The sequence below is a fragment of the Lepidothrix coronata genome, unplaced genomic scaffold (genome assembly GCF_001604755.1).
Source record: "Lepidothrix coronata isolate B3197 unplaced genomic scaffold, Lepidothrix_coronata-1.0 Scaffold25, whole genome shotgun sequence".
Taxonomy (NCBI): Eukaryota; Metazoa; Chordata; class Aves; order Passeriformes; family Pipridae; genus Lepidothrix; species Lepidothrix coronata.
This window is the reverse complement of record NW_016690205.1, coordinates 4,308,755-4,331,728: the sequence shown is the minus strand read 5'-3', so window position 1 is coordinate 4,331,728 and position 22,974 is coordinate 4,308,755. Positions and strand designations below refer to the sequence as shown.

Here is a 22,974-nt window from a genome sequence, read left to right as displayed (position 1 = left end):
AAATGCAGAAAGAAGAGTTTCTTGTATTCTCTTTTTTGTTTTGTTTACTGTTTGAGAAATGATTTACTAAAAAAAAATTTAGCCCAGACAGATGAAAGAAGAAACTCTTAAATCTACCCCAAGTCATGTATTAAGGCCTCCATTAATACATATGTTTCAGACAGTTTTACCTGTCTTTTTCGTCTGGAGTTTTGCTTAGATGATGCTAAAAGAGTTATTTAAAGTGAATATATTCAAACAAGCTTTTAGAGCAAGCAGCTGCACATAGCAATTCCATTTACAGACTGATAAATAGTGGATCATGCATTTGTATTACATGTTTATGCCTTTAGGGAAAGCTTTCATACAAGTACGGTGGATTTTTTTCCCTCAAGGAAAATGATCAATGTGGAAAGGTCTCCTAGTGGTTAAGACAAAACATCAGCCTGTAATCAGATCATGAGGTGAATATCTCAGAAATAATTGTCCCAAAAATCAGCATTTCAACAGGGATTAACATTGATATTTCAAACTGACACTTGCAACATTTAGAATATTTATTCATAATTCTTAATAAAAGGCCATGGAAGATTTTAACCTGCTTTGGCCTTTCATTTTAATAAGGAGGTTTCCAAAGGTGCTTGGTTTTTCTTTCAAAGCTGGTGAAATCTTGGACATTCTGATATTAAAAAAATGTATTGATATATTTATTAATATTGAAGAATATTAAATTGACTGAGTGAAGTCTCTTGCTGCATTTGTAATTTACCTCCTGACATGAAGGATCTTCTCACTCATCACGCTCATCCTCACCCACAAATGATTATCCTTTAGAACACTCCATGTCTTGGGAGTTTGGGGGATTTATTGAACAGGGAATTTTAAGTTCTAAGAAAGAGGCAACCCAGATGTTCAGAGCTGCTCAGTGGTCTCAAATGTCCATTGTGCTGGGGAAACTGGGGCGCCAGAGAGGTTGTCCTGAAATTCCCAGTTTGCACTTGGTATATGTGGATGAATTTAAAATTGAGTTGATTTAACAACAGAGTAACTGCAGCTAAGCTTATAAATCAGTTTAAAGGACAAGCAGTAGGACCTTAGAGGGGGAATGTGTATTTTGAATTGGTTTTATATGTTAACTTGACTAGTTCTCTTGTGTTTTTTTTTTTAAGGATCACTCTGAAAACCCTCTGGGTGCAGCAGTCACACTGGCTCATGAACTGGGGCACAATTTTGGGATGAATCATGATACGTTGGAGAGGGGTTGCAACTGCAAAGCATCTACTGATAAAGGGGGTTGCATCATGAACCCCTCGACTGGGTAAGTGCAAGGGTAGGACTGGCAAGCTACAGTTACAGTGGGACATTTGTGGTTTCATTTTGTGTCTCAGGAACATTGAAAGGTAAAAAGAGGAAAGACTTTCAGCACCTGCCAAATCTTCTCACAGTTACCCCCCTTAAGCTGAAAAATTAAATATGTTATCAGAGCATAACAAAGGTCCCACTGTACCTTTCCATTTGCAGGTCACCAGTGTGAGAGACAAAAATGCTGCCAGCAAGTGGTTAATTAAAAAAAGTAACCACAGCCAAATAAAATTTCACCTTTTCTCATCTTGCCAACTGAGTATCAGTCACAATAGGAAATGAGCAACATCCCAAGGCCAAGATTATGATGAGTGTGTAGGAAATATAGTAATGCAGGAAATACACTATTAGACTCTCTGCAAAGCCTTTGTCTCATGCAGGGAAGGTTTTTGGTTTTGCACAAGCTTTGGTTTTGCACAAGATTTTGCATTTCACTGTGTAGCAGTTTTAGCGTGTGAGCAAATTAAACCCGTGAAGTTGGTGGGATTAGGGCTGTTCCATGGCTGGAAGGAGATCTTCCAAGGAAAGAGATAAGACATTGTGGGAAATAAAGCCAGTGAACCTGTGGTCATCTCTCTGAGTGCCGGGTCAGGAGCTGGACTCTGTGATCTTTGTGGGTCCCTTCCAACCCAGGATATTCCACAATTCTATCAGTACTGGAAGGTTGTTCTGCTGATGGAAAAGGCATTATGTCAAGGGAGAAGGGTAGAGTTTTGTAGACACTAAAAGTGCAGGCACCCTGGCCAGAGTGACCAGTGACAGTTTGCTTTGCTGTATTTTAAACTCCAGTTATAAGTGAAGGGTGTGATGGATGAGTTGTCCATGCCTATATTCAGACTAGAACTGATAGATTAAATTGAAGTAAGAGAGAATAGATTTACCAAAGCTCTCTGATGGTGAGTGATGTGCTAGACTTGGCTGCCTGCAGAAATGGTACTGCCTGTGACTGGAAGCCAGTAAGAACCAGTCAGGCAAATACCTGCCAGTAGTGCAGGTATAGCTGGATGTGCCTGAGGGCAAGAGAATGGTCCAGATGATCGTCTGATGTCTCTTCCAGCTTCAGTGTTCTCTGTGTGTGATTAAAGTTCATCTGTTGCTTAAAAACCTCTTCTGGGAAATGTGATGGGCTCAACCTCTGCCTTTTCCGAGACTGCATTTCTGGGAAAGAAGGGGAGCAATCTGGGAGAGGCCAGGGAGGGTTGGGCTGGGTTGCTCCCTGCTGGTCAGCCCAACAGCAGCCTTGGCCTTCCTTCAAAGGCAAGCTGTCACTCTCCATCAGGACAGAGAGAGGAACTCTGGCCAGAGGCCAAGCACAGCAAGTTAAGAGACAAACAAAAGAGAGTTGTGTGCGTGGAGGAGAATGAGAGTGATTTCCACAGTTTGGAAAAGAAAAATAGCTTGGCTTTTCTGAAACAATAGGTAGTAATTATCCATGTGGAATTGTGTTCTGCAGCATGTCAGGGCTCATGAACACACTATGAGAACAAACTGAGGTTGGAAACAGGGCTCTGAGGTGAGGTGAGGTGATAGCTGGTAAGCAGTGGGCAGGCAGGGCCGGGCTCTGAGCTCCTGGAAGGTACATCCCAGCTTTAGTCACCTCAGCTGAGTCACTGGTTCAGCATCCAGCTACTCCACTTTGGAATAAACACAGGGATGCTCTCAGGACAGAAAGTTCTGGATGCTCTCTGAACTCACCTGCTGAAGGTGACATCAGAGAGCCCTCCCCACTTGAGTCCTTTGGGTGAATCTGAACTGTCCTCGGTGCTGGATGTGCCAGTGCAGACACCTGGCTCGGGGCAAGGGCAGAGCAAGGTTGTACCCACTCTGTGTATTCCTCAGAATTTGAGGATTTGGATATTTCATTCCTCATTCCTCCAAGCAGCTCAGCTCACCCGTTGGGGTTTCTGCAGGCTGTGCTTCCCTGTGCCCACCCCCAGCACCCCAGAGCTTTGGGGAGGGCATGTCAGTCACACTTTGTAAGCATCTCTTGGGATTTTTACCAAACTTGTGCCCAAGGAAGAGTTGTGGCCTTCACAGACCTGAGCAGGCTGTTTTGTTTGCAGTGATTATTGATTTATAAATGGAAACTTAAACACCAGGTTTATAGCCTTAGGCTCTACCTTCATATCATGCTGTCGATCTGCAACAAACATTCCAGGAGAATACTTTGTGCCTTAAGCCAAAATCCATTTTACCCATTTAAAATTAACACTTTGAATGTTTATTCATCCAGCATCTGACCAACAGTAGTATTCCTCTGAGCACCATTAATCAACGAACACTGGAGACTTTTCCTCTCTGGAAGCACATTTTTGTTAAGGGAAGTCCAAATGAATGCTCCCTACCTGAAATACGCTCTTAGAATAGCAAAAAAATCAAAACAAAGACCATCCCAGGAAGGCCACATAACTTTAGGGGAACAGCCTGCTCTTTCAGTCTACTCATTGCACTCACTCTGTGCTCTTTTAATTGTTTTAAGGTAGATTTGATGAGTGCAATAAAAAAAATCTTTAGGCTGAAGCTGCTGTAAAAAGCACTGAAAAGTCCTTATATCAGACCTAAAAAGCATAGGAAATATCTAAGTTATAGCAGAAAGGCCTCTGTGAACTTAACTTTGGAGTCATTGGTGTGGTAGTGCAGCAAAAGGGAATGTTTTGAGACTTTTTCTTAAACGGGATTTCATAGATTATTGTAATTTCTTTCAGTTCTAATGTTTCAGTCTTTGAAGAGGTCTTGGAAATTACTTCATGGTGGAAAAAAAATCTCCAGGGATCACTGTGGTATTTAAACTCTGTTGGATCTCTCTTTTAATGAGTTTCCTATAGTTTTTACTCTTGAAAGATACCACCAAGATGTGTATCATTTGTGTCTGAGCTACAAATGCCTCAAGAACTACTACTTTAGCAAAATATATTTTTATGACATGAAATGAGGTACAAAACTCCCTAAGCTTATGTCAGTCCAGGACTTCTAGAGATTCAAATATCTGCTACGAAAATCACATTAATCCCTCTGTAGAAATGTGGGAGGTTACTGTAAAAATAGTATCAATATGGAAATATTTAATACTAACACATTGTTCTCTTTTTTATGCATATGTTTTAGAGACATGCCTCCAGTTTTTAAAATTGTTTTGACCACAGATTGCTCCCAGTGAAAAAGAAGGATATAGGGAGTACTAGAGATTTGTGAGTCTTTATACTGAGATCAAAGTATCTGAAAACGAAGGGACAGGGCTGAGCCAGTGAGGCCATTTCAGTATTCCACTTGTTTTCCAAATATCTCCCTGAAGTGTCCACTCTTAGGAGTGAAAATATTCTTCCTGACAACTAGATAAATATATTAGAGCTCTGATGCAACCCAAGGCATTGGTCTAGATTTATACCATTACAACTATCAGCAGAATTTAGCAAAGCAGAGCAAAATTAGCAGTGCTAGTGTATTTAATAATTTTGGAAATGCACTTTTTATATGTCCTCCTTCATCAAAATTTAGCACAGGTACCTCCATGGGAGTTGAAATTAGATGAGTTCCCCCAAAGTAGTTGAAAGCTGAAGGGTTCAGATGTGCTTGATATTTTTTGCCAGCCATAAGGGAAACACAATTTTCATAGTTAGTTTTCTCCCCTCCTGTAAATCCAAGGGTTGATACTTCCCCTCACCCACATACATCCCTGTGTCCTTGCCACTCGTGTGCTCTGCTAGTTCATACATAGATGATTCTTCAGCCAACCTGTTATCTGGGAAGTGGAACACACTGGAAACTTGTTCTTCCTTCCCTCTCACAGAAAGTTCTCCTTGACATCTTTCCATTTCCTCCTTCCTAGTTTAGGTGTTAATGAAAGACCAGGAATCCACTTCATACTGACCTGGAAGTTTGTCCTCAATGACTGTGATGGAGAAAAGATTAAATGAATTCAAAATAACTTAAAATGACAAATTCTTAGGAAAAGAAAATCCTGTAAGGGCTGTTGTTTCAAGACATGAAACAAGTGGTAGATATTTAAGCAGTGCAAAACTTGACATGTGAGAGAGGACTTGGCCATTGCTATTTGTTTAACAGAGTTCTAAAAGAAAGAATATCTCTTAGGAAATTTTTATTATAATCTAGATCCATAGTAGACCATTTTTTCCTCTGTTCCAGGAGTTCCAAGGCATATTCTGGTTTGCATCCCAGTGATGGCACAAAGCGTTAGGGACAGAAAGCCATTCAGTGCCACACAGGAAGGGCTGGGCCAGTCACATAAACAAAGAAGCAGATTCTCTATGAGAATTTCTCAACATAGCAGCTCCCCTTTGTCATGTTTCTTTAGTGTGATGTTCTTTTTGAAAAGTCAAGAATGAATTGAGCTCCTCTACGTCTGCCTTTTTTCCCCTCTTATTCTTATCTTGGATCTTGTGTTACCATTTCCATTCTCACAGCCAGAATTTAAAGTCACCCTGTCCTTCTGATTCAGTCATATTTTAAATTGAATTTACTCAGATAAACATAACTGTGTTACAGGGAAGTGGAGCTTGGGCTGTGCCACTGCTGGTGGAAACGCCTGTGTTTTGTGTAGTTCGTGATCACAAGTGAAGGGAAAGGAGAAATGAGATCAATTCAACCTCTCAGATATAGATCATTATTTTGGAGGATTTTTATGGAACTTTGTCTTATGGTAGAAAAGAACAGCTAGTTTTGAGTAACTGCCTTTTAGAACACAATCTCCCTTTAATTATTGAGTTTTTGGAGACCAGATTTGGAGGAGGAGAACGATTAGGAACACAGAAAGAGCACAGAGTAGAAATCATACACAGAAAAACCCTGGTCCATTTACTGTTGTAATTTGGAGAGGACATTTTTTAACGACTCAAAAAACCCCATACTATTATCAGTAGTGGTTTTTTTCTGTTAGAATTAAAGCAGACAGCCAATGGGAAGCAACACATTTGTGAAAGACAAAGAGAGCAAAATGTGATCTGTTAAGAATCAGCTGAGTGACAGCCCCAAATTGAACTAATTGACTCCATTTAAGAACTGCTGAGGAGAAATGGGGACAAATTAAAGATGGGAAGGACCATCAGGTGGGCTACTTCCAGATACCACTGAAAAAGAGCATTGGTATTCAGTAGATTTTAATTCCCTCCAGGAGTAATTAGATATTCTGCACTGAACACTGACTACGTCAGTTGTAATTAAGGCTAAAAAAAATATTTAAGTGGAAACAGAGTGGTTTTTTCCAGAGTAATGTTACCAGATGCCTGTGAGTAGCTAAAATGTGACACTAAGCAAGTTGCACAGAAGACAGCATAAATGTGAACATTCCTTTTTGCCTCATTGGTGATGAACTGATCCATGGGTTCATTGTGGAAGTGGTCCTGACATCCAAGGATTATCTTAGGAAACATTTGTTCTTTTGTTGCACATCACAGGCCAATTCCCAGCTGTTTTGGAAGTGCAGTGCTGTACGATCCGGAAGAGAAACAGTTACATTTGATGCTTTCCTTTCATGTGTTAACTTCAGTGGCCAAGGAGAGCTGCATTACACTTTATTTTGTCTTATAAATAAACATCCATTTCTGCTGGCAAAGAAACCCTGGTTTTATTGGCTCCCCTCTATTGACAGCCCCTCTGGTAGCAAGTACAGTACCAGAGACATCTAAAATAGCCACTTATTTGCTTTCTCTTCCTCTCCCATCCCCATTTCATGCTTGTTTCACGTTGTTGAAGGTCTGACTGATTTTGCCAGTGTAAATGCTCTGATCCAACTTCTGCAGTGCTGAGGGTTTGAAGCGTTCTCTGGAGTTCATGCTCAGTGGAGGGGCAGGATTGGCAGAAGGTTTAACATTCACGTGTAGTTGTTATTTCGGGAGTCCAGCAGCTCTTACATTCCCTCTTCCCCAAACTGCTGGCATCTAAAGATGCATCTGGAAATGCTCCCCAGAGCCACTGAGGGGTCACAACTTGGATTGGGTCTATTTTCTCTCTATTAATGTAAAGTTAAATGGTAGGTCATGGGTGTGTGAACTGTAGGATCTGTGTACAGGCTCTCTACCCAAATGTCATTGGATATTTCTGGCTAACAACATGAAATACGGGTTTGGGCAGAGAAACTGGCCTGTGGATCTAAACTTGGCTTGCTTCTGTGCTGCACTTTGCTCCATCTCTGCTGAACTGGAACGGCATTTTGTGGGGCTACGTGATAATCATGATGGAAGTCATCCAAATTAACAGCAAGGCTTGTGGAGGCAGAAGAATGTATATTAATGAGGATTTCTTAGTGGTCTGTCTGGCTGTCCAGTTATCCTGGTGCAACTGGGGTAACTGAACAGCAGGGCTGGGTCAGGGTGAAGCTCAGCAGCTTCTCTGTTACCTTCACCCCCTAGGGCAGTGTCTGGGGGAACAGCAAAGTGTGTTACACAACTGATGTCCTTTGATGGTGCTGAAGGTCTGTTCTTCCCTCGTGTATCACCCATTACCATTAATGAGCTTTAGGACTGCACATCAAAAGAAGGCCAGTAGCACTAATGCTGATTTTATCTTCCACAAGTGTATATTTGCATGTTAGATGGGAGGGTTGATTCCTCCTGGAGAACTATTTTGCTCAGTAGGTTTGGTTCTCCAAGGGTTTTGTGGGGAGCCTTGTTATTTTGTCATGTGCTCTGGTATGATTTCTGAACTGCCATACAAGAAAATATTTATTTAACTACATTATAAACATGCAGTTAAATAAATAAAACATAGTTAAAATCTATTAAGGACAAGTTAGGAAAATACTAATAATTCGTGGCATTTGTTGTATAAAGTATTAGTTTCAATCACTTTCTTTTGTTTGAAAAATGACCTCAAGGAAACAGGATATAAGGTCACCATCATTTTGGTCATTCAGACTCTGAACTGGAGCCTACAGATCTGGGCTATGAAAATATACACCCTCCAGAGATTTTCAACTCACTGTCTTCAGGAGACAGTCAGGTATGTCATGGAAAAACAGCATCTTGGCTTTTCTACCAAGTTAACTTCAAGGGAAAACCACTTATTCCAACACTTCACAAGATTTATAAATAAATAAATATATAAAGCTTAAAAAATGCAAAAGGTCATGGTGGGAATGGGACAGAAATCAGGAACAGAGTGTGGGAAAGGACACTTTAGTTTGCTGACTCTTTTTGGTACTCTTTTTTTCCTTCTAGACATCTCACAGCATCTTGTAGCTGCAGAGCTGTTAAATGTTGGATAATCAAACCATTAGTGCTTAGCCCAGAATTTCCTGACCCCTCTCAGTCAGTTCTCAGCTGTTCAGACCTCACTTTGCATTTTTCAGTCTGGCAGCTCAGAGACATTAAACTATGGAGCCAGTAGAACTATCTGGAATTACCTCTGTTACAATTTGAGGAAAATGAAATTATCTTTCCGATGTAAACAATTTCTAATTAAACTCTGAAGCTGTTTATGTTTCCAAACCAGTCTGAGCTGAGCTCGGCACAAAGACAGGCTTCTTTGTTGTCTTTTTCTTTTTTTAATAAAGTTGATATACTGATGTAATAAATTACTTGTGACAGAGTTAGGTCTGTTGTGCCAGCAGTGCAACTGCTTTTTCTTAAAAAAAACCCCTTAAACAACATATCCCTCTGCCCCAGTAATTCAGCACATTGCATTCTGGTCCTTCCTTTAGTAGGAAGCAGCCACGAGATTACAGGATAGATTTATGTCAGTCTTTTCCTTCACTCCAAGTAGCCCCATATCTGCAGTGCATTTGGCCTTCTTTTTTTGTTAATAACTTCCATACCTTACAGATATTTTTAGTTTTTGTGATAAATAAGATCTGTGGTGAAGAATTAGTAGCGTTGGTTGAAAGAGATTTAATTTTTCCCCGTCCTTTACAGGACTGGGTCACTGGTAACAATTAGCATTCAGAGCTATGGGGCAGGTCTTTTTAAAAAAAAAAAATTGCTTTTTATTTAGTTTAGTCTTTCCCGTTTCAGTAGATGTGCTGTTAGAAGTGAAAATATTTGGCTTTCCTGGTGTATTCTCAAGGAGAACTCGTGCAGATTGACAGCGTGACTTTTCTGTAAGTGAGGCTGACAAGGACAGAGGTGACTTCTCAAATGAAAACACATTTTACTTCTGGTGGGATTATTTATAGCTGATACTTAAGGACAAGTCGTGGTTTCTACTCTGAGGTGTATCCAGAATGGGAACAGTTTTACTGGATGCTGGAATGGGGGAGCTCAGCTGCGTTTCATCTTGTTGCTGTAATATCCATAGAAAATATAGCTCTGTGAGGGACATTTTTCTCCTGCAGTGCTGTTATTGCCATGACCCATGAGAACAAATCATATAAGGACATTTCCCTTTATCTCAGCTTTCTGTTTCATCAAAAAAACCCCCCAAACTTTTCAACCTGCAGGGATAAATCTGTAGTGCAGTGCATGGAGAATGAAGCACACAGTGTCCAGTTTTAATTGGTGTTAATGAATTCCAAATTCCCAGCATAATGATGGAAACATACTTTAAAGGGCATATTCTTAAGGTCACATGAATGTTCCTTTTTGAACATGTATTTTATGGCCAGGAGCACTTGAAGGAACTGATGTTGACTTGGAAGGCTGAATCACTGTAATTAAGTGATGCCTTCAGCTGCATTTGCCACAGTTGTCATGGGAATCACAGAGGCTTTTGTGCCTGGGATAGATGCGCAAAATGTTTCAAAATCAGAGAGGGAAGATGTCCATTTTACCCCAACAATTCCTCTCTGCAAAGTCATTCTTTTTCTTTTCTGATGTCAAAGCCAATTACAAAGCCCTGGACACATTTACTGTGGGGTTCTGGGGGCAGAATTGCAGGGAGGCTCCATTTCAGCTTTTTGAAATGAATGACACAGCCCCAGTGGTGAATGAGGATAAGAAACCACCTATTTTAGTGTAAAGTCACTGAAAATGAAGAGGTGAAATAACTTTGGTGTCCTACAGAGCCTTTCTGGCTGCTTCTTGTAGCATGGAATTGTGTCCATGTCCTGGCAGCTGACCACCACCAGGTGTGAAATCCAGGCTCCCTCAAAGTTGATAGGAAAGCTCCTAAGGACTTTAATAAGGCCAGGATTTCACCAGGATATGTATGGGGGGTTTTAGATTTATCAGAAGTCTTTCATTTCTGTGAGTGAAAGTTTTAATTTGCTCACTTAATGATCCCTTAAGTCCTAGACCATGGCTGGATCCATTCTTTCTCATGGCTTGAAATAATGATTACATACAGTGTGGCTACTAATTAGTGTATTTGCTTTATCTGTAAGCTCTGTGAAAAAAAGAAAAGTGAAGCTATGGGGAAAAAAAGTGTTTTCTTGTTATTATATATTTATGATTTTTTTTTTAAATAATTCCACCTCCATTTGTCAAGGTGATTTAGGTGATATGGGAGAAACCACATTTTTCTTTTAACAGAAGAAGGAAAGGTGGAAATGCTGGGGAAATGCATTTTGATTTCTGGCACTGTTATGCCTCACTTATCTTTCCTCTGGATCTTCTCAAAGGAAAAAAATTGAGCCATGCTGCTTGCAAGTCAGGCACTCCTGCCTTTAGCCCTGATTTATTAAGAGACCAGGCAGTACAGATGTTAAGTGAAATCAATAGGAACCTGTGCCCCAAGTATGTGTTATTTTCAGCTCTCTGCAGGGCTCAGATGTTTTTCTCTAGCACCCACATCTCACCAACTGGCATCTCCATGCACTCCATTTTCTCAGTGATTCTGGTCCTGCTCTTCCCAGGGGAACAGCTTCTTCATGTGCCCTGTCCAGGGACTGATCCTTGGGGTTGGCCTGGGCCAGGAGCTGGACTTAATGATCCTCATGAGTCCCTTCCAAGTCAGGATGTTCTATGATTGTATGAAATGTCTTCTCCCTGCCTTGGGTTCCTTCTGGTGGGGTTTGGCCCCCCTTGGAGTCCCCTTCTTAGTGACATTTCCTCTACTCACCAATGTCCAGGCTCATCCTCACCCAAAGCCATCTCCTGAGGCCAAGAACCCACAGGATGGCAAGTCTTTAAATCAAGCTGGTTCCCAAAGTCAGATTTTTTTTTCCCTCCTGATCTACTGCTGACCCATTTAAAAAAACAATTCCAAGACTTTGCAAGGGAGAAAATCAGAACATAACTGCTTACAACAAAAGCGGATTGTCAGTCATGTTTGGAGCTAAATGAAGTGCCTTTTCCCTAACCAAAAATCAGCAGGAAGCTGATCTTCAGCAAGGTATTTTGAGCAAGGGGATGGACAATTTGTCTTTATTTGCTGGTCACGTGCTGAGGATGTTGTGTTTTATGTGACAAATTTAAACTCAGAGCATTCTGGTTGTTCTCTTTATCTACAGTTTCCTTCTCTGCCAGCAGCTTTTCCTTAGCCTGGGACCAGACCTGACCTGGCCTTTTCATCCCTCCCTCTGCTCTGTCTTGCCTTTTCACTTTTACTGGAGTCAGCATTGGATTAGCCTCAAATTCTAAGTAGTAGATTGTGAAACCTGAACTCTCAGCAATCCAGTGAATTTTTATTAATGAGGTAGTGGTCTAAAAGGAAACAGAGCAAAAGATGAGCCAGAGGCAAATTTGAAGTGATTACAGCTACTTTCCTTGGCTGTCTGGTTTCCAACAGGAAGAACAGTTGTCTGAGTTCAATTCCCATGGAGTTTTGCAATGCAGATAACTCCAGCATAGAGTCAGAATCCTGTCAGGGTTGATAAATTGGTTTAGTATTGCTTCACCCCCAGAAAGTCACAACAGGCCTCTCAACAAGAAAAAACTTCTCTGACTGTCCATTTGTCAAAGGGAAAGTAACTGCTAATAATGTTTTATTTGGCAGTTTTGTGAGTGCCATGTCAGTCTATACTGTATAAAGCCATTAAGTGTTGTTCCTTTGCAGAATATATTTTTGGGAATCATCCAGCCATTTGTTCTGTCACTGCTTTCTGCCCTGAAGTCCCACATCCAGTAATACTAATCTGCCTTTTTGAATATTTCAGGTAGTTAAATTTTCACCTTCCATGTGACAGGAGAGGTCAAACCTCAGCTGGGGCTGTGACAATCCAACCTGGGAACCTGAAGGGAGATTACTGGAAAGCACTCTGGGAGTCTGCACCATTCCCAGGGCCAAATTAACACAAATCTAAAGCATTTGTGTGTGAAATTTAAACACTTACTTGGAAAGACTTTCTTTTCAATAACCCCGGAAATTTCATTGTAGCACAACAAGCCAGGCAACTATACATCAATTAAATTAACCACCAGTGTGATATAATCACAGGTATTTATTGGAAGTGTAGAAACCACCATACAGTGAACGTGACAAAAGCTGTAGGAGAGATCTAGGCTTGTTTTTAAGTCACTGACCATGAACTCAGACAGCAAGAGCTTTGATATCACATGTAACTCCATGGCCCAATTCTGTGCTCTACTTTATTGATGCTCTAGGGATTAAAACTATAAAGGAGGAGCAAGAGAATGAAAAATAGGCTAGAAAAATAAGTATGAGTTGTCAGACATCTACTGCCTTTTGAAGCAAACTTCCCATTTAAATACTTTATATTTATATATATATAAACCATTCTACGTTTTTAGCTAAATCCTTCCAATGCTGCTGAAAAAGATACACCCCATCATTTGTGGGACTGTGTCTTGGACAAAGCTCTATCATGTGATGCTTACACACCTTCCAGGAGCCCAAAAGGTCCTCCAGTTTACCCCCTCCTCCCAATTTTCCTGTGCATTTGTCATTTGAAAAACTTTTGGTGTGAGGCAACCCGCAGACACCTTTGAGGTCACCATTTATTGTGCTTGTGGGATCTACTTTAAAACTGCATTTGTGTCTTTCTCCCTCAAAAGTACTTAGAAATTAAGACATTGTTTAAATAATAGATTAAAAAGTCCTTCCATATTATGGCACTTGTCTAATTTTAAACAATTGCTACTAAAACGTGAGGTGTATGAAATAAACTGTGATGACAGAACTTGATACATGAAGGGACCTGTAGTATTTGAACACCTATTTCAATATCAAAGAAAAATGGATTTTATCTCTTGCTTGATACCTAATTCTGTGAAGTTCTTTATGCTTACTAATTCATTAACACACATGCTGTACAGAAGAGCTGGAGTGTCAAAAAATGTCATCTAATAGCAAATTCACTTTTATTCTGGTAGGCTCATCTCTCTTAAGAGACCATAAAAAGTTGTTTTCAAAAGATGGAGAGCAGTAATAATGTCTAGAAGGTTAAAACCAAGGGGGATGCTTTTTAGTGGGAAAGAATTACATCAATTAGAGCAGGAGTTAGAGGAGGCTGGAAAGTTGTCACAGTCCCTTCAAATCAACACTTCACTGAGTCTAGAAATATAAATGTTGCTTGATTTTTTTTACCTTCTATAGGTTTATTCTTATGTTACTGCCTCTAGTGCTGCCAATTTTTCCCATGGAAAAATTACTTATATTAAAAAAAAACCTCATCTCTATTCTTTAAGTTAACCCCCCCTATTTTTGGTTACCTATGTAAAACTGGGATATGCAAAAGAAAACCCATGTATTTGTGTGCAAGATATTCTGTGGAGTCTGAACAAGAGGGAGCCCAAACTCACATCTTCCATCCTCCAGTAAAAGTCTCTGCGTTGCTCTCCTCCTCTCCAGTTGTAACAGAGCCACTGCGCAGCCAAAAATCAAGTATTTTGGAGGCTAAAGAGGTAAATGTTCGTATTTGTGACTCTCAAAGGGTCCCAGGGTTGAGACAGACACAGAGTCACTGTGATGTTCAGTTCAGACAAGGTGTTGTCATGGAAGGTGTTGGAAATTCAGGTGATTGACTGGTGAAATTGTGACTCTGAGCACTGCGACCCAGCACTCCTCTTGTCTGTGAGCACCTTCATGCTCCTAAAAAGCACAGCTGATGCCCGAGTTATTTCCAGATATGGCTCCTTAGGTTTGATTTTTCAAGAGCTCTGGACAAAGCCCAGTCCCAGTTTTCTGCCCCTTTGGAAATTAGCTGGCCAACAGTTCTTTCAGTAAGTATGCTCCAGAAAATCAAAATGTCCCTTTTAAAATTAATATAATCTCCAATTATCATATTACCTCAGGGAGGGAGGCCTGGTGGTACTTAATAGAGCTCTTTGGGGCTCTTGTGCATTTTAATTGAGTGAATAATTGTAAAACACTTCAGGGTCTTTTGGTAAAAGGCTCTGTATAAACATTGCCATAATGCTGAATAATCAGGTTGTGAGATGAACTGGAATAAATTAACCCTATAAATAGATATGTAAATACACATAGTGTGTGTGTGTATATGTACATCAACATTTTTGAGAGAACAAGGCAGTTACTTTAGAAAAATCCTACAGCTCTTGAATAAGAAACAAAATATGAGATTGGATAGTGATAATCATAATAATCAAAATGTTAGTTTTCAAGGTATGGTGAACCTGTGGTTTATCCTCCTGTGCCACACACAGAGAATTACCAAAGCAGTGATGGTGTTACTTTTTCAGTGATGTTTTTTGAGAAGCAGCAAAATAAGTTGTGTTTTATGGAGGAGGAACACGGAGGAGGCGGATCCAAGGTACTAAATGTTTATACACCTAAGGGTGTAGATAGATGATGTTTGCAGGAACCAAGGGAGTTTCACTTCAGATGACTTTCCTGAGGTGTTGCTGCAATGCAGGGGTAGGGTTTGGAATGGAGAACACATCTCCTGCAGTCCAAATCAGTGTCCCTCCAGGCATTTCCCAGATGGAGCAATGGGAAGGACAGTGATGGGAACACGTCCCATCAGCCTCAGCAGTGGTGGATCTGCAGCTGATCTGCTGGGATACCTTGCATGGATCAGTAGCCCCTCCATTTCTCCTGAATGCTTTGGTTGTCTCATCTCTCCAGACTATAATTTTCTGGGGCAGTGACTCTGTTCCTGTGCTTGTACTCTCTGGTTACTCAGCCCCTTAGGAAGGGGAATTCCTCTGAAATGGAGCTGATGGAGGTGAGCTTTTATACTTCATGCCAAAAAAAGCCTGTGCTGGGCAACGAGGTGCTGGTACAAAGAATCCTCTAGTCTTAAATGGGACTTGACACAGTGATGATGCCATTTCACTTGGTTAATGAAAGGAACCATCTACCACAGGCTAAATGCAAAACTACATAAAGGAACCTGGCATTTGGATGGCTTGAGTGCTTGAAATATAGATGAAGAGGAAAAGACCAGGCTCTGCTTCCGAAGGAATCAATTACCAGGGGTCCTCTTCCTACTGGGAAGGTCTCATTTGCTGGAGCAGATAAAGCTACTTTTGTTGGGAAATTGGATATCTGTTGCTGGGGATGACATACATCTTTTAAGCACCAAGGAGACACCGAGGAGTGCTGTGGATTCAAGAGGGGTGGAAAGACTGAAATGATTTTCCTTGCTGTGAAAACACTGAAGAGACTGATGGTAGTGCTGGGCACAATTGGAGTTCTGTAGAGTTGTACCCACAGCCAGAACAGTTTGACAAAATGATCCATAGTGTGTTAAATCTACAGATTCAAATAGTGTAAAAAATGTGTGGGATACTCAGCATTTTAGAATAGGAATGAGGTTGGACTAAAATTTACTTTCTCTTTCCAACTGCAGAAAAAAATTTTGATCTGTAAAAGAAAATGTCTTGAGTGAAGAATAATGGAGTATAAAGATAGCTAATGAATTTTTTACCTCTGGAAGGTTCCCCAGTGGTGTTTATGAGCTGGTAGCTGAGGGGTTTTCCAATAAGATAAATGTCTGAGCTACCACAGAAAGCACAAACATCCCTGTTTAGCATGTTACTGAAATCTTGGAGACATGTCAAGGACTGACTTTACTGTGGAGTCCCCATTCCCTTTTCCTGCCCAAAGGTGGTTCTTTCCAGGTGAGGTCTGAAGCCTCCTGGCAGGGTAGTGTGAGGAAACTTGTTGCATTTGTCCAGAGGATGAGTTTCTTTCACATCACCGTTCCTTTGCCATTTTTCACAAGTCCCAGATTCACTCAAACATTGTGCCTAATGCTCCTGATGTCTGATGTCTATGGCTTCCCTTCCCATCTGTCAGGGATTTCACGCTTCTGATGAAACAGCTTTAAAATTGCAAAGACAGCCAAAATGTAGCCTAAAATCATGACAATCAAATGCTATGGCTGTTATATGGGATTTTTTTTTATCAAAAAAACCAAAGAGTGGTTGTGTATCAAAATATCACAGCACCAAAGATCAATCGAGTTTCCAATGAAATATCAGTTGGCATCAATTGCTGTGGGATCTCCTCTTACATGGTGTGGTTACCCTTCAGTTGCTCTGTTTCTATGTTGGGTTCATGTCTGGGTTTGTATGCCTTTATTTTGAGCTTCCTTGATAAAGACAAAGTATTTTCAGGAAGTGTCATCACATAACATGTGCTGCACTGATGTCAGCTGAGGAAATCAGTGTCAAGAGCAGGAAAAGCCAGAAGATGAATGGGTGTCTGAGTTCAAAATAGGAAACAGCCTGAAGTTCCTTTGGGGGAAAACATAAACCTCCTTCATTAGCAGTGACACTATTTCACCTCTGGTACAGAATGAAGATTCTGTCCTCCTGCTGCTGGACAGACACATCTCACATCCATGCAAATGACTCTGAGCATTCATGGATGCACAGGAACAGCCCTAAAATGTTGACAGTTTTGACTGGTGAGCTGTTCTCATGATCCTTGTGTGGCTGAGAGATGTCACATGGAAAACTGCATTATTTGTGTTCCTGCATGGATTTCAGCCCATGTAAGTTGTGTATGTGTCACCTCAGTGGATATCAAAGTAACTCTGTGTCACTGAAGGGAAGCATCTTGCCTGGATGCTTCAATACTCATTTATTCATACTTTGATATGAGGATTGTGTCTGATCAAGGTCTCAGCAGGATTTATCACTCAGATCTGTCTGGGTTTCTTCATTTTTCTTTGGTATTTTCAGGACTGTGCATCCATTTACTTGTTCACACAGAATTTTGTGAGCTTTCTTTCCAATCAAACTAAGGGTAGGACAGAAGTTTGAGGTGTCCTGTTAAGAACATCCCCTATTGCTCAATATGATGTGGTCAGTAAGAGGTTTTCCAAAAGCCTTTATTTTCTATTCCATTACTCTGAGTACCTTCCCTGTTCTCCCTCAGGGCCCAGACCTCGCAGCCTGGCTCCTACCTCGCGCTCTTCTGAAATTTCTTTATTTATCTTAGACTCTGACATTTTGCTGAATCATTGATATTTTCCAGAAATCAGCTTTTTAAGTGGAGATGCCTATTAACTTTCTGAAGTCATATTTCAGTGAAACTCCAAACTGTTTAGTTTAACTTGACAAGCCCTATAGTTATACAGGAAAATTATTTTCTTCTTCAGAGTCATGTTTATGTTCTTTTCCAATGAGCTGGCTGTTTTATTGCAAAAGGAACTGTAAAAGAGGTAATTTTAAATAGTCACAAAATAAATTCTGTTCTGTAAGGTACCAATAACCTTCTAGAAGATCCTAATTAACATCCTTATGCCAGCATAGGATGCTCTATTGCATTTGGAGTTGTCAAACATTTTTTTCTTTGTAATAGAAATGATCCCTTTCTGATACCTACAGGCATCATCATCCCCAAAACAAGCTTTTCATTTCAGGATATTAGAAACACCAGGAGATTAATCGAAGTCTGAAGTTCAGCAGTGCAGAATTTCCATCTGTTACCTTGCTTGTCTGTAAAGATAATAGTCCTAATAACACATGGGTGACACAAAGCATTTAGTGAGTAAAGTGAGTAAAATAAAATTACCCAGCTGGCTCCTGTGCTGCCAAAATGTTGAATTACTGCTGGACCAGGGATTGGCAATGATGAAGGTGCCAAGTCTTAGGGGAGGTGTTGTTTTACAATGTGGTTGTGATACAGATTCCATGTAACCATGTGGCCATTGGATATTAGGAAGGAATTCTTGGCTGTGAGGGTGGTGAGGCCCTGGCACAGGTTGCCCAGAGAAGCTGTGGCTGCCCCATCCCTGGAAGTGTCCAAGGCCAGGTTGGATGGGCTTGGAGCAACTTGGGCTAGTGGAAGGTGTCCCTGCCCATGGCAGGGGGTGGAATGGGATGATCTTTTATAACCCAAAGCATTCAATGATTCTATGCCATGCCAGTGCAGAGAGGGCACAGCAGCCCTAGGACACCACACTGGTGGGCAGACCCAGGTGCCACTTTGCCTCATATCTGCGAGTAAAACCGCAAACACTCATCAGTAGAGATGGAATTAAGTTCTCCAAGAGAAAAAAAAAAAACACAATTATCTAGTGTACCACACAGGATCATTTTGCTGCCATGGTCTGTGTGTTTTGCAAAGGAAATCAAAGCCATCGTGTACCTGCACAGCAGGGCCCAATCCTGCACCCAGCAGTGGGAATTCAAAATGTGGGTGTTTTCAGTAGTGCTTTTACAGTCATGCTGATTTAGAATGAGAATTGTCTTTGCTTTAATCACGCAGATCCCAAGCTCAACTTTTATGAATTGAAGAAGCAGGTTCTTTTTAAGCAACGGTAGTTTTTTTTCTTTCTTTCTTTTTTTTTTTTCCTGAAAAAGCAGGAACTTTGTTATTCTGCAGAGTAAGATGAATGAATTTGCCATTTGAGGATGAATTTTCCAAGAAGGATTAGGATGTTGTGCAGTCCTGGAAATGCAGGAATACTACTTGCAAGCCCAGCATTTCTTTAGGTTCATGATCAAAATTTGCATTATAACTCCATATGCAAAAGAGGAAGAAGGAATTTCAAATGTGAAAACTTCCAGTGCTTAACAGCAGCTACAAATTGAAGTGATAAAGATGGAAATTCCCTTACTCATAGTCAGAAATCATTATAAATGGGTTTGGCTCAGTTTACAGTGAATTGCTATATCTCAATCTTGTGTTAAAGGGTGATAAAAAGTGAACACAATCTTCTGGTTAGTGCACAGATGTGCAAAAGGTCACCAGTGTGACAGGAGAGAGGGGTTTTCATCTGATAATACCTTTTGTCTCCATTATTTTCCTTCCAGCTACCCATTTCCCATGGTATTCAGCAGCTGCAGCAGAAAGGACCTGGAAAACAGCCTGGAAAAAGGAGTGGGAATGTGCCTCTTTAACCTGCCTGAGGTCAAGGAGTCCTTTGGCGGCCAGAAGTGTGGGAATGGCTACGTGGAAGATGGAGAGGAGTGTGACTGTGGGGAGCCTGAGGTGAGACACCACCTGAGAGTTCTAACCTCCCACCTGTGGGTTCTAACAGTGGAGGATTGGCCTGGCATGTTTAAATCTGGTGTAAAACAGAACTCTCCCTTCTCTGCTTCTATTTCATCAGCTTAAACTTCAGAGTCCTCAGAAGTGCAGGGAGTGCCTCTTGACTGGCATTTGAGTTGCTGAAGTTCAGGCAGGGCTTGAGTTAAGAACGTGTTTGGATCATCCTTAGAGAACAAACCCTCTCGTGGCTTGTCCAGCAGACTGGCCATGGCAATCATGTTCCTAATAAGAGAAATCCCTTTGGGTGTTAGCTAATCATCTAAACTCAAATTTGTGAACAGAATTCCTGCCCAAATTGTGCCCAAATTTCTCACTATACCATGCGTTAATTGAAGGTTTCTTTCCATCCATGAAAAGCCACTAATATATCTATATTAATATCAATATAACCATAGAAATTGTGGAATCATACAATAGTTTGTGTTGGAAGGGACCTTAAAGATCATCTAGTTCTAGCCCCTCTGCCATGGGCAGGGACACCTTCCACTATCCCAGGTTGCTCCAACCACCATCCAATCTGGCTTTGGACACTCCCAGTGATGGGGCAGCCATGGCTTCTCTGGGCAACCTATGCCAGGGTCTCATTGCCCTTCTATACAATGCTATATAAATATAAACATTAATACTAGCTATTTATTTTTTCATTGAAGCTTCAGCTTTTAGGTACCAGACCTTTCTCTCCTTCACTATAAGATTTTTCTTTCCCACTGGCCAATTACCTTACTAACAGAAATAGCCTTCTCTTCCTCCCAAACAGATTGCTGCTGCTTCAAAGATCATTCCATTTAGTTTAGTGAATGTGTCAGAGGCCTCCTCAGATCAGGAGGAGAGAGGCAAAACCTGGGGGTCAAATAATATCCGAGCTGCCATCCTTATCCCTTTCACATCCCTTCCTCATTGGCCGTATCGATTATCTGAATTAAATGCATCAGCACACGAGGGATTTGTTTCCTGTGATTAATACAGGTCTGCAGACAAAAGAGATGAGGGCACTTAAAACAGCAAGATATTGCTGCATCCTGTCTATAGAGTGCATTGGATTTATACAAGCCGTAAGGATTTCCTGGCAGTTCACTCATTCTGGAGGGTAACAAGGTTGGAGGAAGCAGGCTTATCTTCTTGTTTAAAGTCAATAGAGTGCAAGCAGCTTGCAAATGTCTTTCTAACCCGGTTATCTTTCTTGTTTTCATTTTTGAATGTTAGTGATACCTTTTCAAGTCAAAGCGACTTAATGTCAGCAATCCCTGAGCTGGTTTGCCTCCTCTTTCTATCTTTTTTCCTTTTTAATTATATTGGAAAACTGCAGCTTGGGTGCAATTAAATTTATTTGGGATTTACTGCTATAATCTGAGTGGTTCCAGAAAACCTGTGTGATTAGTTAATAATTCACTGCCCAGTCATTTATACCAGCTGAGTTTTGTCAATAGTATTGCAGTATTCTATTGCATGGAAAGCTGTACAATAACACACACTGGCTGTATTTTATCAGGAATCTGAATTATATATCATTCTGGATAGCTGATGGAAGTTCTTCCTACCCATGGCAGGGAGGTTGGAACTAGATGGTTCCTTCTCTTGCAACCCAAACCATTCTATGATTTAGATTAAATGTTAGGAAGAAATTGTTCCCTGTGAGGGTGGTGAGGCCCTGGCACAGGTTGCCCAGAGAAGCTGTGGCTGCCCCATCCCTGGAAGTGTCCAAGGCCTGGTTGGATGGGGCTTGGAGCAACCTGGGCTAGTGGAAGGTGTCCCTGCCCATGGCAGAGGGGTGGAACTGGATGATTTCTTGGTGTCTTCAGACTCAAACATTCTATGATTTTATGATTCTAACTTAATTTTGGATTAGATGACCAAAAATGTCTGATGTGCTACAGTGTCTTTGGAAGGAGAGTTAGTGTAGATTACAGGTGGAAAGATGAAAGAAAGAAGAGAATTAAAAATCCTTGGTCCTTGAAAGGTGAAAATGTTCTTTTATAACCAGCTGCAAAGGGGGATCAGAGAACTATGAACTGGTAACTCAGAAGTCAGACAAATTACTTCCAAATTTAATAAAGAGCTAGTGCCCAAACAGCTGTGATATGCCAGGGGTGAGTCAACGTGGCTTTTGTGCCAGGAAATCTTGTCTTAGGAAATCTTGTCTGACAAAATCTTGTCTCATAAACCTTTCACAGTGCTCTGAAGGGCTTAGCAAGTGGATGGAAAGGATGGTGCTGTCACTGCAACACTGTTAGGAGTCCAGAGAGGCTTTAGACCAAAGCTTTCACCAAAGCCTCTCTAGGAGACTAAGCAGCTGTAGGATGAGAGAAAATTCCATGGGCAAAAACTGGTTTAAAAGATAGAAAATGCAGCCAGGTATAAATCATCCATTCTATACAGTGGAAGGAGATCTGCTGTGATGTATCCACGAGATGTGCCCTGGGGACTACACAATTCAGCATTTTCATAAACAGCTTGGGAAGAAGAATAGTCTGAATTTGCTGATATTAGTTAGGCTGGTAGAAGATGAAATCTGGCTGTGAAGGACTGCAGAGAAACCTTCTGAGACAGCTGGACCAGGCATTAAGATGAGAAATGGGACTTGGTGAGGAGCGATACACATTCCAAAAATCACAAAGAAGATGATGGACTCAGAGCTGACTCTGACCACAGAGGAACAAGACTTCATATTGCAATAAATAGTGTCATGAAAATGTCAGCTCAGTGCTCCAGAGTGGTCTAAAAGGTAAATAGGCTGTTAGAAAGTACTAGGGGAGAAATAGGAAAACAAAACAAAGCACCAGCAGAGCTCTATAAATCTGCTGCGCTTGAAGCTGCATGAGCAGGTTTTCCCTACCCCTCCTTGATCTCAGGGAGGATAAAGCAGAATGAAAAAGATTGAAAGAAAAGCAGTAAGGTGGTTCAAAATTTCGAAGGGGCTCTGGCTGGAAAAGAAGAAAATTAAGGAAAATGTGACAGAAGCTGATAAAATCATGAGCAAAAGTGGAAAAGGTGAGCGAGGAGCAATTTCCCCCGACAAGAACTGTGGCAAAGGAAGGTAGAAAATGGCAGGTTTCAAACAAACAGAAGGAGCTGCTCCCATGACTGTGACTGTGTGCAAATTCCTTTTCCCTGGCTGTTGCAGGTGATAAAAATGCCCATGGAGCCAAGGGAAAGCCAGGAGATTGTAATTGTGTCTCATGTGTTTGTTCACCTTCTTGTCCTTAAGCATTTTCTGCTGGCTGCTGCCAGGGGAAAACAAGGAGAGAAGGGCTATAGGTTGTCCCAGTGGGTTCTCTCTTGTGTTCCTAGAAAAGAGAAGATGAAAACAAGGTGTCCTCTCTACAGGATAGTCTCTGGCATCACGTAAGTGATGCTACAATTGCTTTGGCATTAGTC

The 22,974-nt window shown here is 41.0% G+C and overlaps 1 protein-coding gene across 2 annotated transcripts in view; it reads left to right on the top strand.

Annotated features, from left to right (window-relative positions):
* The window catches only part of ADAM12 (ADAM metallopeptidase domain 12), a 182,026-nt gene that overhangs the window by 132,096 nt on the left and 26,956 nt on the right, over positions 1-22,974 (top strand). For both annotated transcript variants that reach the window (XM_017809137.1, XM_017809136.1), the window contains exons 11-12: positions 1,149-1,297; positions 19,362-19,539. In XM_017809137.1, the coding sequence (XP_017664626.1) occupies positions 1,149-1,297; positions 19,362-19,539 (327 nt within the window). The remainder of the gene's footprint in view (positions 1-1,148; positions 1,298-19,361; positions 19,540-22,974) is intronic.